Source organism: Mytilus edulis, chromosome 4, assembly GCF_963676685.1.
Source record: "Mytilus edulis chromosome 4, xbMytEdul2.2, whole genome shotgun sequence".
Lineage (NCBI taxonomy): Eukaryota > Metazoa > Mollusca > Bivalvia > Mytilida > Mytilidae > Mytilus > Mytilus edulis.
In genome coordinates, this window is record NC_092347.1 from 75,391,685 (window position 1) to 75,408,090 (window position 16,406).

The 16,406-nt window shown below is 32.4% G+C and overlaps 1 protein-coding gene across 1 annotated transcript; it reads right to left on the reverse strand.

Annotated features, from left to right (window-relative positions):
* Positions 1 to 14,267: 14,267 nt before the first annotated feature.
* Positions 14,268 to 16,175, reverse strand: LOC139521527 (uncharacterized). The gene has a single exon (XM_071315003.1). It carries the CDS (start codon positions 16,173 to 16,175, stop codon positions 14,268 to 14,270), a length of 1,908 nt encoding a protein of 635 aa, XP_071171104.1.
* Positions 16,176 to 16,406: the final 231 nt, after the last annotated feature.

Consider the following 16,406-nt stretch of genomic DNA (forward strand, 5'->3'; position numbering starts at 1 on the left):
TGAAATCATCATCCCGTAAATTTTACGGACGCCATCACGAGTTGGTTGACCGTTATGGAATAACCGTTTCACTAACTAACTATCGGATATGTTCCTTACGTCGTAACTACAAACCCATTCCCTTTCATGAATGTGACCTACCGAATTAGACTATATTCTGAATTTGTTATCACATAAGCAACACGACGGATGCCACATGTGGAGCAGGATCTGCTTACCCTTCCGGAGCACCTGAGATCACCCCTAGTTTCTGGTGGGGTTCGTGTTGTTTATTCTTTAGTTTTTAGTTATGTTATGTGTACTATTGTTTGTCTGTTTGTCTTTTTTTCATTTTTAGCAATGGCGTTGTCAGTTTATTTTCGATTTATGAGTTTGACTGTCCCTCTGGTATCTTTCGTCCCTCTTTTACTGAAATAAACAAAAATATATAACAACATTACAAACGAGTAAACACATATCAGAGAGTACGCACCATCAATTAGATGTCTATGTCGGGAACAGTGAAGCACATATATATTTTTATCATTTGGGAGTTTACACTCAAAATAATTAAAACAACACGTTACAAAGTTCATGCTTCAGAAGAGCTTATCTCGATTTGCCTTCATCAGGAATATTCAAAGTCGAATATTTAAAAGCCAAGGATGTATAAGACGAAACAGTTAAAAATCTAAATGACCAAATAGGACCTAAAAAATAGCCAACTCCATCGAGTGTCGCCTTTTTATCAAATAAATATTTATATTTCAATCAATATTGTTTTTGTATCGGTAGTAAAAATTTGTTCTAGGAACTAAATGTCTATCGAGGTTTGATAAAGAACTTTGAATTGTTGATTTTAATCTCATTTCTAATCGTTATATAATTAATTATTAATATGTTATTCATCATTAATGGGAGAAAACTGAAACACTTCTATAATGGCCATGATAATTACAATAAATATACAGCTTTTTAATTTCATACTTGAGATGTTTATTGACAATGTATGGTTTAGTACTTCTTAGCACAAGTTACTTGGTCGTAAAGTCAACCATTATTACTGTTAAATAGAATTTGAAATATTAATCAAAGAGTAATGTAGTTTTGTAAATTTATAGGGGTAAAAACGTTGACCGATATACATATGTTGTGTCTTGTGTACTATTATTTGTCTGTTTGTCTTTTTATTTTTTAGTCATGGTGTTGTCAGTTTATTTTTTTTAATCTATGAGTTTGACTGTCCCTCTGGTATCTTTCGCCCCTCCTTTGTATGAAGTAAGGTCTACATAAGAAAATGCCTGTACGAAGTCAGGAATATGACAGTTGTTGTCCATTCGTTTGGTGTGTTTGAGCTTTAGATTTTTTCCATTTGATCATGGACTTTCCGTTATATGAATTTTTCTGGAGATCAGTATTTTTGTGATTTGTTTTTTACTGGACTAACTAATAAATTATTATTTATGGGTGACCGAAAAACCGAAGTTATCAACATGAATGTCATTAATTAGTTATCCTTTTTTATTTGTGCTTTGAAATGAATGTTTCAAATTCGACAAAATCTTATTATTTTTTCCAGAAAATGAGAAGATATATGAAAAATAATTGCCGTTACCCATGTTAATCATGAATTGAATTAAGATCAAATAACTTTATTTTAACTAAGTATTACTAAGCAAACATATATTGTTAATATTGATAAATAAGAGACATGCCGTTTCTGCGTGCATTGGTATCTCTTTTTTAGTTATATGATGCGCTTACGTAACTTAAATACAATTATTTTCCGATTATAAAAAAAGAAGATGTGGTATGATTGCCAAAGAGACAACTCTCCACAAGAGACCAACATAACACAGAAATTAACCAATACAGGTCACTGTACGAACAATTTTGTGACTTTGTATTGCCGATTTCACATTTTCTATCTGACACCACCAGTTGGTGCAGTATTGTTTCTTGAAGAAGCATTGCCGAATGAATGATCAATCATTAAAAAAAAATTTAAATAATGATATAAACTTTGTTGTATTTTTTGTTAGAACCGGTGTAGTTCTTCACACAGTAATGTGTTTGTCCAAGAAATTTGTTTCTACAATTTCCATGTTTGTAGAAAAATCAAAACTTTTGATATTACTTAATTAGCTGCAAAATTATAAAGATCATGATAGGATAATTTTTTTTTGGGGGGGGGGGGGGGGGATTCTTTACAGTTTTTTAGAATCCACATCGAAATGACATATCTGGTTAGATATATCACATCATCACGATATTTCTAAAGGTCATCCGAAAATGAAAGAATTTCGGTAAGAATTTAAGAAAGATGTTTAGTCGTACATCTTGACAAGCTGGTGTATCTCTTTGTGTTCCAGCGATCAGTTTAATATCTTGTAAACTCATAAGCATAGTTTTTATTTTTCTGGAATGGGTGAAAAACTCGTTGGCATCAATAAATTATATATATTTAGTAATTACCCATTTATTTAAGACGGGGCATCAGTGGCTCAGAGTATAAGATGGTCATCTTCAAGCCAGTTCATATTTGGGAAAAATTCAATAGTGATGTTGACAATTAGATTTAAAATATTTTAAAATCCTCACAAGAGTCGTCTTTTCAATTTGAAAATTTAACAGTCATATTTTGAGAAATATTGGGAGAATCAAACATATTGATCTTTAGAATAAAGTTGTTTTAAACTTTATTTCATTCATTTACTATTTAAAGTTCCATATAACATTAAACATCGAAAAAAAGATAAATATTTTCAAATATTTTCAAACAAGCAAAGATTTTAATGAGGAATTCATTCATCATGAAATTTTTACATTAAAAACCTCAATTTACCAAGTGAACTATTTGTTGTCCTCAGTAGTGTGACTATATTTTCCGTCAAAAAAATCGAACAGTCTCTGAATACTTTATTTATATGTTATGTAGGTATTTGTGTGTATGAAATAAAGTATGTTTATCTTATGTATACTTGTAATGTTTCGAGAACCCCCCCCCCCCCCCCCCCCCCCCAGGAAGATTAGCTTTGGTTTATGAAGTTATTCTCTTGAATTAAGATTAGTTTTCTATTACCCCTTAAGATAATTGTCAATAAGAACCAAAGGACAAGGATGTAAACAATAACATGAAAACGTACATTTTTCAAAAGCAATCAAAAGGCATACAAAAAAACAGTAAAATGACAATAATACTGAGCTCCTAGGAAAATTCAATAATAAAACTCCTAATCAAATGGCAAAATCAAATATTCAAACACATCAAAAGAAGCATCTTCGCTAGCCAAGGGTTACGATCCACTCCCGTTCTCTTCACCCTTGGCGGATTGAGATAAAATTTCGGAGACACAAGGTAAGGATTTTTATTGGTTGCAGTAGAAACTCGCTGCATCCAATCAAAAAGAGCCCATAAAATGATAACGTGTAGACAGTGGCGTAGCTTGCATGTATGCTCAGATGCTCAAGCATCCACATCATTTTGACAGGGGGAAAAAATATAATAAAGATATGTTCGCAGCAGTTAAACTCAAGGGTATCCGTATGTAACAAAGGTTAGGATATGAGGATAGCATCCAGTTATTTCCGATGAAGTATGAGTGGTCTTTTATTAAGGATAATTTATTTCATGTAATAAAACAAGATATCGCAGAAAAGTGTTCTCGATTTTTTTCGTGAAAAGACTACGTCGTCGGCTACGGCAAGTGCAGAAAATGATACACATATCCTCGGACATGTTTATCTGAAATTGAGCCTAGCGGAGCGATGGCTTCTACAACTGACTAACAACATAACTGACAACTAAACCCCCATATCCTGATATCGTTTCCTGTGAAATGAACGACGACGACGTGAAAAAAACTAATCTGTAATAGAGTGTGATCATTCTTAGGCTTATCAGAAAATTCCAGTTCCTATCTAGGTCCACATATTAATTTTATTTTCAATAAAAGAACAAAGTTCCTATGTCCCCTGCATTGCACATATTTTATGTAACCAATGAACAAGAGCAATAACTAATAAAAATTAATGTTTTTCCTTTTCCTTTTATTTTTAATGGAGAAATAAAAGCTTTAGAGAAAATGCAATGGGATTTTCATTTTAATTTTTATTTCAAAAGTTCAAAGCTTAGGACTTATTTTCGAAATTGATATTGCTGATGATATAAAACTCTGGCAAGAATTGTACACATGAGAGTGCAAACAAGACCGGATGGACGGGTACCCGGTATTTCGATGATGTCCCCTGCGACGCGTTAAATGGGGTCACTTCAGTTCCTATATTCCGAAGTGCCGCTGTGATAGGGCCGTTTTTAGAGAAATGCTAGAAAAGGGGATCACTTCAGTTCCTTTATACAGAAGTGCCGCTGTGATAGGGCTATTTATGAGATGTCAAATATTAAGATTGGTGGGAAACTTTTTTATCAAATAAATAAATTATGAATTTCATTCAGTTTCGAGAATTTCGAGAAAACATTAGAATTATGTTTGAAATATAATTATATGAATTGGTGGGTATTTTGAAATTAAACAAAAATCTATATAACCAGTGTCGGATTCTATGGGAGCAAATGTGCCTACAGGAAGGCATCCACATCATTTCAACCCTGGCTACGCCACTGGTAGATGTAGAAAGTGTTTGTAAACAATTGCCACGTGTTTATTTTTGCAACAAGTCTTTACATCACTAAACTCACGACTATATTTAGTGACAACTTGAATGTTTTTAATCAACTAAATGAAGTTCCTGTGTATGTTTCATCCACAAATGCATGAATGTTGACGTATATTTTCGTTTCCGGATTTACCAAGTGTGTAGAATCTAGACGCTACCGTGTTTTACCTCCAAATTGAACAGTTCAAGTGCTACCATTGGTCTAAACTAATGTGTTCGGAATGGGCGTGACTTTAATCTTCCGATAGATGGCGCAACATTGATATCACAAATGTTAGCTCAATCTGCCAAGGGTTAAGAGAACGGAAGTGGCTAGCGAAGATGCAAACGAAGGGATAACAACTGTCATATTCCTGACTTGGTACAGGCTTTTTCTTATGCAGAAAATGGTTGCTTAAACCTGGTTTTAATGCTAACTAAACCTCTCACTTGTACGACAGTCTCATCAAACAATACAGTAAGCTTTAAAAGGACCCTGATTTGACAAAATGTGAAACAATTTCAAAAAGAAAACAAATGATTAGCTTATCTCAGACTGCTCATGACTGTTTATTGTATTGCCATAGTAAATTCAGGACTTTGTTTTTCCTGTTGAATTGTTTAAAATTTTGATATTCTGGTGCCTTTATAGTTTACTAAACCATCAAGCCCTATGCTTTATCTCGATTTCTGTGACCTGTTTATATCTTTGCCCTTTGGTAATGAAACATGTTTTTTTATCTATCATTTACACAATTCTCGTTCTATCTTTATATTTTAAAAAAGGTTTTAGTTTTGAAATGACAGCAAATACAAAAGACAATACAAGATCGATATATAAAATCACATTACATTTTTACAGTGATTTTTGCTGATGTTCGTGACATTGAATTTCAATATCTAATGACGTTTTATAACCATGCGATTTTTTCAATTAGTCAAATACTGTTTAAAAAATTATAAGTTTTAAACCTGGTATTCAGAATGTACATGTAAGGTTGGTACGATTTTTAATATTAGGACATGATTTCTCCATCATCATTATTTTTGTTAATCTAAGAAATATCGTGTTCTTGTCAACTTTGAATGCGCTATAATCCTTAAATACTTGCTTCTATACATTTAATTCAAATCCTCAGGTTACGACGAAAATCACTTTTTATGATTTTAAGTCATGGTTTTGTTCTTTATCCAATATCTGAATGTCCCAACCTAATCCTTTAACTTGATATAACGCACTTTATGTCTTGTTTTCTTTTTTTCTTTCTAAGTATTTTTAAGCTGAGTTGTTAATATATTTTCAATTTCAATTTTTTCTCAATTGTTTTTGATGGAATTCTAGCTATAATACATTATCCCGTTCGATGATAAAATCAGCAGTTTTCGTTCTTAAAACAGAGCATCTTTTTTCTATTCGTTAAATGTGTCCTAACCATGTTTTTTTTGTGTGTTTTTTTTTTGGGGGGGGGGGGGGGGGGTAAGTAACTTTATTTCTGTTGTTTGGTTCGGTTGAATTAAACACAGTTTCACTTAAATTCACAAGGTCTTTTCATTGCATTTAAAACACACAAATTTGGCAACCAGATTTTAATTAGTTATCAAAGGTACCAGGATTATAATTTAGTATGCCAGACGCGCGTTTCGTCTACATAAGACTCATCAGTGACGCTCTTGTCAAAATAGTTATAACGCCAAACAATTACAAAGTTGAGGAGCATTGAGGATCCAAAATTCCAAAACGTTGTGCCAAATACGGCTAAGGTAATCTATGCCCCGGGGATAAGAAAATCCTTATTTTTTCGAAAATTTCAAAGTTTTGTAAACAGGAAATTTATAAAAATGATCACATTATTGATATTCATGTCAACACCGAAATGTTGACTACTGGGCTGGTGATACCCTCGGGGACGAAACGTCCACCAACAGTGGTATCGACCCAGTGATGTAAATAGTTATCAAAGGTACCAGGATTATAATTTAACACTAAGATACTATTCCTTTCGTTCTCAAATTGAATGCCATCTTGTTTCTTGGGTAACATGTTTCATCAAATCTTTGACTGTTTCTGCTCAATATGTTCCCAATATACAATTGCTGCTAATAAAGCATTTACTTCTGCTGCCAATAAAGCATTTACTTCTGCTGCCAATAAAGCATTTACTTCTGCTGCCAATAAAGCATTTAGTTTTACTGATAATATAGCAATAAAGCATTTAGTTTTACTGATAATATAGCAATAAAACATTTAGTTTTACTGATAATATAGCAATAAAGTATTTAGTTTTACTGCTAATATAGCAATAAAGCATTTACTTTTACTGCGAATATGGCAAATCCAATAAAGCATTTACTTAAACTGCTAATATGGCAATAAAACATTTACTTTTGCTGCTTCTGCAGTCAATTAAGCATTTACTTTTACTGCCATTATGGCAATAAAGCATTTTATTCTGCTGCCAATAAAGCATTTACTTCTGCTGCTAATAAAGCGTTTACTTCCGCTGCCAATTAATCATTGTTTTAATGTTGATGTCGCACTGACTGCAGATACAGCATTGACTTTTGATGCTGATAAAGCACTAATTCATAAAATATTTATTGTCTTCGGGTATGAAATCCGGCGTTTGTCGATATAGTCAATCCACATTTTCTGGTCGGGTTGTTTGGACTGAAGTTTGGTATGTTCGACAACTCTGATTTTGCCCCAAATCCAGTTCCCTAATATGCATGTGACGAAAGAATGATATTTCATTAAAACAGTTAAAAGTCTATACAAAATTCAACAAAGATGAAGTGCCAAGTTTTAGAATTATTTAGTTTAATTTCAAATGTAATCAAAGATATGAAAGTACGAGATAGATGTTGAAAAATAATGAAATAAATAAGATATTCATCATATTGATATGACAAAAAATTTGAAAATCCCTGGCTAAATTATAAGCCGTTTCAAATTGTTGATCTCCATCTAACAAAGAAAAACACATATGATAAATTAGAATTTAAACAAAAACAAAGCATAACGAATTTTAAAATAAACGGAGGGTACCGTCGCTAAAAATACCTGATCATGCAAAACATGTCTTGTATGTTTTTTTTTAAATCTTAGTTCATTTATATGCTTCTGAATTTAGTGGGACGTCCAAATTCAATAAACTATGGTACACATTTTCGTTTAAGGGTCAGCTGAGGCCCGCCTCCGAGTGGAGATTTGTTGTGTTGATAATCCATTGGTGGCTTTTGGCCTATTTTCTGCTCTTCGGTCATTTTAGGTTGTTGCCTCTCTGACACATTCCCCATTTCCGTTCTCAATTACTAGTAGTTTGTTTGTTAAACGTTATTTTTATAAGTAATTGTATAAGTAATCGTCAGTCAAACAGTCTGATTTTAATTGAAAAGAAAAATTAAAGGTAAAACTAATATATTTATAGACAAGCGCTAACATATTTTGATCGACACTCTATTTATATTGACATTTTAATGACAGTAAACATAAGTGTAAGTTTACACAATTAACTAATACAAAACACACAATTATACTTATCCATACAATCACATTACAATAATTTTATTTTTCACAATTATATTTTACAATTATGCATTATGGATTGATATGTTTCTAGTAGGTGTTTCCAATTAAACGTTATATATTGTTTTTCTATCTTTTATCGATAATTGAAATTTATTTAAATAAAAGCACATGTTCGTAACCCGATTGCTTTTCCTAGTCGGTAACATAAAGTTATCGCTTATAGACAGAAAGCAATCTATCAACTCCATTGATCTCCATTGTTTATATCAAGTGGTTTTTTTTAATATGTTATTTTATTACATTTTTTGGTAATCCCTTAAATATGATAACACAACACGTCTGTCCTCGAAACTATCTAGAGCTTGATATATATAGAATAAACAATGTTGATAAGAAGTCGAAGATTCATAACTTGTACCCATATTTAGCTGGAAATAAGTTTGATTTTTTTCCTAAGAAATATCACTAACGTGAAATGTTTGACCCTATATGTTTTTTTCTACAAAATAAACTCATCCTAGATACCAGGATTAAAATTTGTATTTGGATCCGACGGGCGTTTCGTCAACACAAGACTCATCAGTACCGCTCGAATCAATAAAGGTAAAAAGGCCAAATAAATTACGAATTTGTAGAGCATTGAGAACCAAAATTCCTAAATGTTTTACCAAGTACAGCTAAGGGAATCTATTCCTTAGTTGGAAAAGCCTTAGTATTAAAGTAGACTATGTACACACAAATTATAAGGTCAGCAAAACAAAGTTAATTAATCATCAACCTGGTTACCACTTAAATCATAATAAAAAAAAAGTTTATGATGCGAATCTCACTTTTATGGTGTACTAGTATGTAATATATGAATTATGAAGTATGCCGTTAGTTTTCTCAATTGAAATGTTTCATATTTTTCATGTGGGGGACTTGTATAGCCGACCATACGTATGGTTTTTTCTTCTCTCATTGTTGAATGCAATACGGTTGTCTTTAATTGCTAACATCAACTTTATTTGCAGACTGGTTGGCAGTTGTTTCATTGACAATCATACCACATCTGCTTATTTTATAGTAATTATTTTTGTTGAGTGTCAGTCACTATCACGGAATACCGAAAGAGGTAATCGCCATTAATTTGCACAAGCTTATTCTGCATTACTTTCAAATCTTATACCATTTAAGAAACATGTTTTCTTATAAGTCACGTGTTTATTTCTTCCTATGAAAATCATACTGTAATCCGTCTTTAAACTTTTTGAATTCGTGTGACTATAATTTGTATCTCTCTAGAGTGCGAACGAGTAAGTATGAGATTTTAAGAAAAACACAAGGACATGTGGAATGATTGCCAATGATACGTCTGTCAAACAAAAACAAAAGAACAACAATGTGGAAAACTGCTTGTAAAAACATGTTTGCTGCGATTGACTCTCTCCATAAGCTTAGGTAGGGATGGAATAGCACAACAAAAGAACAAACTATGAAAATCAGATCGAAAGCGATACCATGCTAACATATAACTAATAAAAAGTCACCTTTGATCGAAATTTCGTTTTTTTTTGTGTGTCTCTTTATCAGTTATATGTGAGCATGGCTGTTCAAGATAGTATGAAGGTCGTAGACATTTAAGTACCATCATTCGTGTGAGTTACCGAATTATCAGACTAACAATGTGCTATGCATTTATGTCTAATAATATTTTTATTAAAGATATTTATTATTCGAATACAGAAACACAATTAATGAGCGAAAAGTATACAACCCATTTTGTGTCCTGCTGAAAAGAATAATTTTAAATGGCGTCTTTTTTGTATTTGCTAGTAAAAAAACGGTACTTTTTAAACAAAACTGGTAGCAGAATGGCGATATATATATAGTGCACATCTTCTGACATTTCAAGTCCTGTGTATAAGTATTATGCTAAAGGATTCAAAACTTATTTACAATAAAATATTGTAGAAGAGAAAGTTAAAACAGGAAATATTTTTTTTATAAAAAGTAGTTTTAAAGTGCATATTGATGGAAATAGAATTTAATAGAATGGAGTAACCAAAAACTTAACAGAAACTTGAGGATCATCAAATATATGTACAAAATTACATGACATAATTACTCAGTTGAGAGATATTTAGAATGTTCAAATTGATAATTTTTTTCCCTTGATGTCCACCTGTATAAATAAAATCTGTGTTGGTTTCGTCTGTATTTACATTAACGATTCACTATAAAATTCATTATGCAACTAAACCTCCTATATTCATTTCATTATATGTTTTACATCTGACTACTATTGACCTAAATTGATAATAAAAATTTCAATAAATAAATAACCCACGAACAATAAGAAACATATTGTAAAACTAGTTTTAATTTAGAAAGAAGTTATTGAAAACAAGATGGATAAAAAGGGAAAAAAATCACAAATACCGATGTTTATGTTTTTTCATTAAGTACCATAGGTCGCTACTAAGAGACCTTCTCAATCTTATTACAATGGATTAAGTTCACCGTTTCTGACACATAACGCGATGAATTGCCTTAACATAACTAGTATTCGTAGTAGTAGAAATCGACTAGTGTTAATTAAGAGCGCTTGATTCCGTATAAAGTCTTTGGCACTAGAATATAAATTGTTTTTAAGAACATTCAAAATGTTCAAATAACCTTTTTACTTTTCTGTTGATTTTTTTTTACCGCAAAATTTGATAAAAATTCAGAAAGTATGGTAGGAGACAACTTAACCATATTCCACAGAAAAACAGATATTAGACAACATATTACATCTTCAGCGATAGATAATTGTGTATAACACATGTCCAGATCGAAATTGTTCAGAGTTCAGTGAAGCTGTAAATTTTATGTTTAAATTCCATAGTCAAAGCATTATTTACATTAAAATCAAACATATATGATCAAGAATAATTAATAATCATCAGAAAATATAAACCATGCAATGCCAGAGAGCCTGTTATAAGTAGATATATTATTCATAACATTGTGATGATGTAGTTTAAATGTTTTGTTCGTGTTGGTAATATCATTGTTGTAATAGTTTTGATGATGCTTTTGATGATTTTCTCACATATTTTTGATGTGTTACTGTTATTTGGTGTTGTATTAGTTTTAGTTGTGCTGTAGTCATTTCTGTAGTAGTAGGTTTTGTTGTACTGTAGTTATTAGCTGTTGAAGACGTTTTTGTTGGGCTGCAGTTTTTAGCTTTAGTAGGAGTTTTGGTTGAAACATAGATAGTATTAAATTGTTGAAGTAGTAGTTTTAGTTGTGTTGTAGCTATTTATTTCGATATAAGTTTTGATCCTAAAATGACAAATGTGTCCTGGTTAAACATGATTTTGTTTTGTTATTACTGCGGTAGTTTCGAAAGTGCCACAATACTTGCTGCAGAAGAAGTTTTGGTTTTGTTGTAGTTATGTACTGCAGATTGAGTTCTGATTGTGCCGTTGTTATTTGCTGTAATAGTAGTTTAAATTGTGGCATATGTTTTGCTGCTATATTAGTTTCGGTGGAGCCATCGTTATTTCTTGCATTATAAGTTTTGTTTGTAGCATTGATATTTACTACTTGTATATTAGTAGTTCCTGTTGTATTTCTATTGTTTGATGTAATTCACTGTAGTAGTAGATTTTGATAATCGTTATTTGATGTAGTATTTTTCTTAATTGTGCTATTGTTTTATTTCTGGACCAGTAGTATTTGTTTTGTAATAATTATTTGTAGTAGTAGTAGTGGCTTGCCGTATGTTGAGTTTTTGGTTGTGCTGTATTTGTAGGTTAAGTTACTCTATCGATGCTTTCGTGTTAGCAAGTTTGGTTGTGCTATCGTTATATGTCGTAGTAGTATTTTTTTTATGGGGTCATTATTTGATATGCATTTTGATTTTGTATTGTATGATCAGAAGTAGCTTTGATTTTTATATTGTTACTTGTTATGATAGTAGTTTTGGGATATGCAATCGTTGCTTGCTGAAGAACTGGGTTTTCTTATGTTTTCGTTGCGTGTTGATGTGATAGAATTGGTTGCGCTATCATCGTATTAGTATTTTTTGTTTTGCTGTCGTTATGTGGAGTAGTGGTGATATCTATAAAAATCATACTGTGAACAAAAGGATATAAGAGACAAACTTCATTAAGACAACGACACAAAGAACATCAAGAGGACAATAAATGATCGTTGACAATTGACAAGTTTTCATACAATCGTAATAACACGGAATGCCAAATCTAAATCGCAATATTTTTTTTATGGGGTCATTATTTGATATGCATTTTGATTTTGTATTGTATGATCAGAAGTAGCTTTGATTTTTATATTGTTACTTGTTATGATAGTAGTTTTGGAATATGCAATCGTTGCTTGCTGAAGAACTGGGTTTTCTTATGTTTTCGTTGCGTGTTGATGTGATAGAATTGGTTGCGCTATCATCGTATTAGTATTTTTTGTTTTGCTGTCGTTATGTGGAGTAGTGGTGATATCTATAAAAATCATACTGTGAACAAAAGGATATAAGAGACAAACTTCATTAAGACAACGACACAAAGAACATCAAGAGGACAATAAATGATCGTTGACAATTGACAAGTTTTCATACAATCGTAATAACACGGAATGCCAAATCTAAATCGCAATATTTTTTTTATGGGGTCATTATTTGATATGCATTTTGATTTTGTATTGTATGATCAGAAGTAGCTTTGATTTTTATATTGTTACTTGTTATGATAGTAGTTTTGGAATATGCAATCGTTGCTTGCTGAAGAACTGGGTTTTCTTATGTTTTCGTTGCGTGTTGATGTGATAGAATTGGTTGCGCTATCATCGTATTAGTATTTTTTGTTTTGCTGTCGTTATGTGGAGTAGTGGTGATATCTATAAAAATCATACTGTGAACAAAAGGATATAAGAGACAAACTTCATTAAGACAACGACACAAAGAACATCAAGAGGACAATAAATGATCGTTGACAATTGACAAGTTTTCATACAATCGTAATAACACGGAATGCCAAATCTAAATCGCAATATTGTAGAAATGTTTTGTGAAAAAATAACATGTTGTGTATGCCTTCAAATATAAAATGTTTTATGTTGTTTTAATACTCGATTTATATCGGTCATATTTTGTTTTCCGTTTATTTATTTTTTTCATGAATAAAGCCGGTTTTTTTTCTTCAATTGAAGTGTTTTACTTATTTCATGCCAGGGTCATTTGTAGCTTACTTTATGGTATGGGTTCTGCTCATTTGTGGAAGGCCGTACAGTGATCTTTTTAAAAGCTCGTACTTTGGTGGAAAGTTGTCTCAATGGCAATCAATTTACTTATTTCTATGAACACTATCCAAAATCAGTCATCAGCAACGAAAGGCAACAAACATCTTTAAAACAAGAATGTGTCCATAGTACACGGTTGCCCTATCCCTACTATCATATACTATGTTCAGTGGACCATGAAATGGGGTCAAATCTATACTTTGGCATTGGAATTAGAAAGATCATGTCATAGGGAACATGTGTACTAAGTTTAATGTTGATTGAACTTCAACTTCACCAAAACTACCTTGACCAAAAACTTTAGCCTGAAGCGGGACAGACGAACGGACGCACAGACCAGAAAACATAATGCCCATAAATGAGGCGTGAGTACACATAAAGAGACGGACATGGTTACTGCCTTAAGACAGACACAATGACATGTTGCCAGGTTTAACTCTTTTATACTTCATGTTTCGTTTTGTAGATGGCATACCCCTCTCCTTAAAATTGCGATCAGTGTTTGAAAAATTTGAAAAGGGATAATAAAATAAAACACTTTCATTATGTATAATAGTTTTAGTTTTGGTGGCGTTGATAAGGACAGTTTTACTGTTATTTGAAAAGAACAGAGAAACATTGCTTAAGGTTTGTTTTGATAATTAAAAAATCAAAGAAAAGATAAAACAGTTTTAGTTTTATTTTCATTTTTTAAGAAATCATATGGTTTCATCTCGTTTTTACAAAGAACTCATTTATTGTCTTTTCTCTTGAATTGTAATAAAATTATATCGAACAAACCGCATAGTTTATATAATTAACAACAAATTAAACAATTAAGAATTCAACGTATCTTTAAAATTTTGAACTCGTTTTCTCTTGCACAAAGAACACATACTGAACCTTCGTCTGGAATATTACAGATAGCCTGAGGTCGCCCTAGACCTGCGTCCTCCGTGAATACGATGCTTCCTTTCTTAGTGGCAGTTGTTACTTTGTAAATAACATTTGACAGTTTTCCACAGATAAAAACATCGCCATTTGAGTCTAAAGTAAGAGCAGAAGGATGTCCCATATACTCTAAGTCTATTCTAAAATTCTCTTGTAAAAGTTCGTTAAAGGCAAAAATCATTTTTAAGCCCGAATCGCAAACGTAAAAATCCTTTGACGCTTTATCAATAGCAATGTCTAAAGGTGCCTTGAACAGACGTTTTCCTGACGCTTCCTTTGCAAGTGTGCCCAAAATGTGACCATCATCTGAAAGTTTGTAAACTGCTGCCATGTCACTCCAAGGGTAACTAGTTATGAAAATGTTGTCTTGGTAGCCTGTAACTGCCGAAGGTTCCACAGAACAGTTTATTTCTTTTTTTAGCACAAATTCTTTGAATTCAACTGCAACCAGATAAATTTTGTTTTCCCCTGGTACACTAATCGCCACTGTGTTTTCATCGTAAAGGGTCATCGCCCATGGTAAACAGTTGAATCCATAGGACGCAATAGGTTCACCCAATCTATCTATCAACATCACAGAACATGATGTCCGATCAAGCGCTAGTAAATCATCTTTGTCTAAACAAATAATTCCAACGATTCCTTGTTTCAAAAAATCAGGATCAGACCATCTAGTTACACGTTTTTCGTGTTTTGAATATTTATCCATGATGATTTCCAGATTAATGTCATCACATGTTACACTTTTATTCCCCAACACCTTGCTTAAGTCATTATCCATATGTACAATGGCATCGTTGGTTGGTTTATCTCTCGTATTTAATAAAATCGATGGCACCTTTGAATTTAATTTGTCAATGGATAAAGTGCCAAATGATCCAAGACAATGAGTTATGGAATCAATTGTGTATTCTGGTTCAAATAAACATTCATGTAGATTTCCCAGGTCACAGTAATCGGAAAGTCGCTCAAGCATGTCATGAAACATAAGGCTTTTGATGTGACATGTCATTAGGGATTTAAAGTCTGATGCTTCAATTCCTTCTTTTGTTTTCTCTTTTAAACTCTCTAACATCTCGTCTGTGTTATCTTTAACACGTTTTAAAATGTTTTCTGCTTTCGTCAATTGTCTGAATGATGTATCATATGAACCATATATTTTCTGGAGAAGTTCATTTTCTAACCTGCATACTTTACTAATAACAGCATGTTTAAGATTTTGTATTAATTCCAAGATTTCCCTTTCTGTAGAATTTAAACGCTCTCGTTCATTTCGAGTTTCTATTATTGCAGCTGCTGATCGTAGGTTACAGGTTTTTAATCTTTCAATATCACGAAGATAGTGACCATTTTCCATCAAAACTTCGCTTGCTCGTCGGACAGGAAGGCAGTCTGTACATAGGCTATGTCGTCGGAACTTACAGTTTTTGCAAACAACCTCTTTGTGTTTTAAACAGAAGATCTCATCCGGGTAATTCATCTTGGTATGATCGTGATCGGCTGAAAGGGCTGTAATATAGTTATACTTGACTTTCTGTAAATTCTTCTCTTCCTTTCCATATTGATCAAACTTGAAGGAAGCTATGTCAAATTCATTCTTCTTCTCGTCAGTTTTCAAGTGTGGAAGGTATGGCTTTAGGTAATGTCCGCTACCCACCTGGTTGATTTGATGTAATTTGGTGCAGTTGGAACAATATATTTGCACACATTCACGACAATACACGCTTCCGGTAGAACATATTCCCATCTTTTGACATGGATGACATAAACCTTCCCAGTCGTCTGCTCCTCTTTCGGCCATTTTGAAAAGTCGTTCGTCTGCAGTTTTGTAAGACCTTTTGTAATTCCAAGCCTTTAAATTCACCGTGAAGACTGGATAATATTTTAGTCACATCTATATCGTTTCTGTTTCTATTTTAGCTATTCGTTCTTTGAAGATTAATCTTCGACCTAAACCGATGTTCAAGAAACATTGAACCTGAGCATTGAACAATAGAATACATACAACACCTTACAGACTTCTAAATAAATA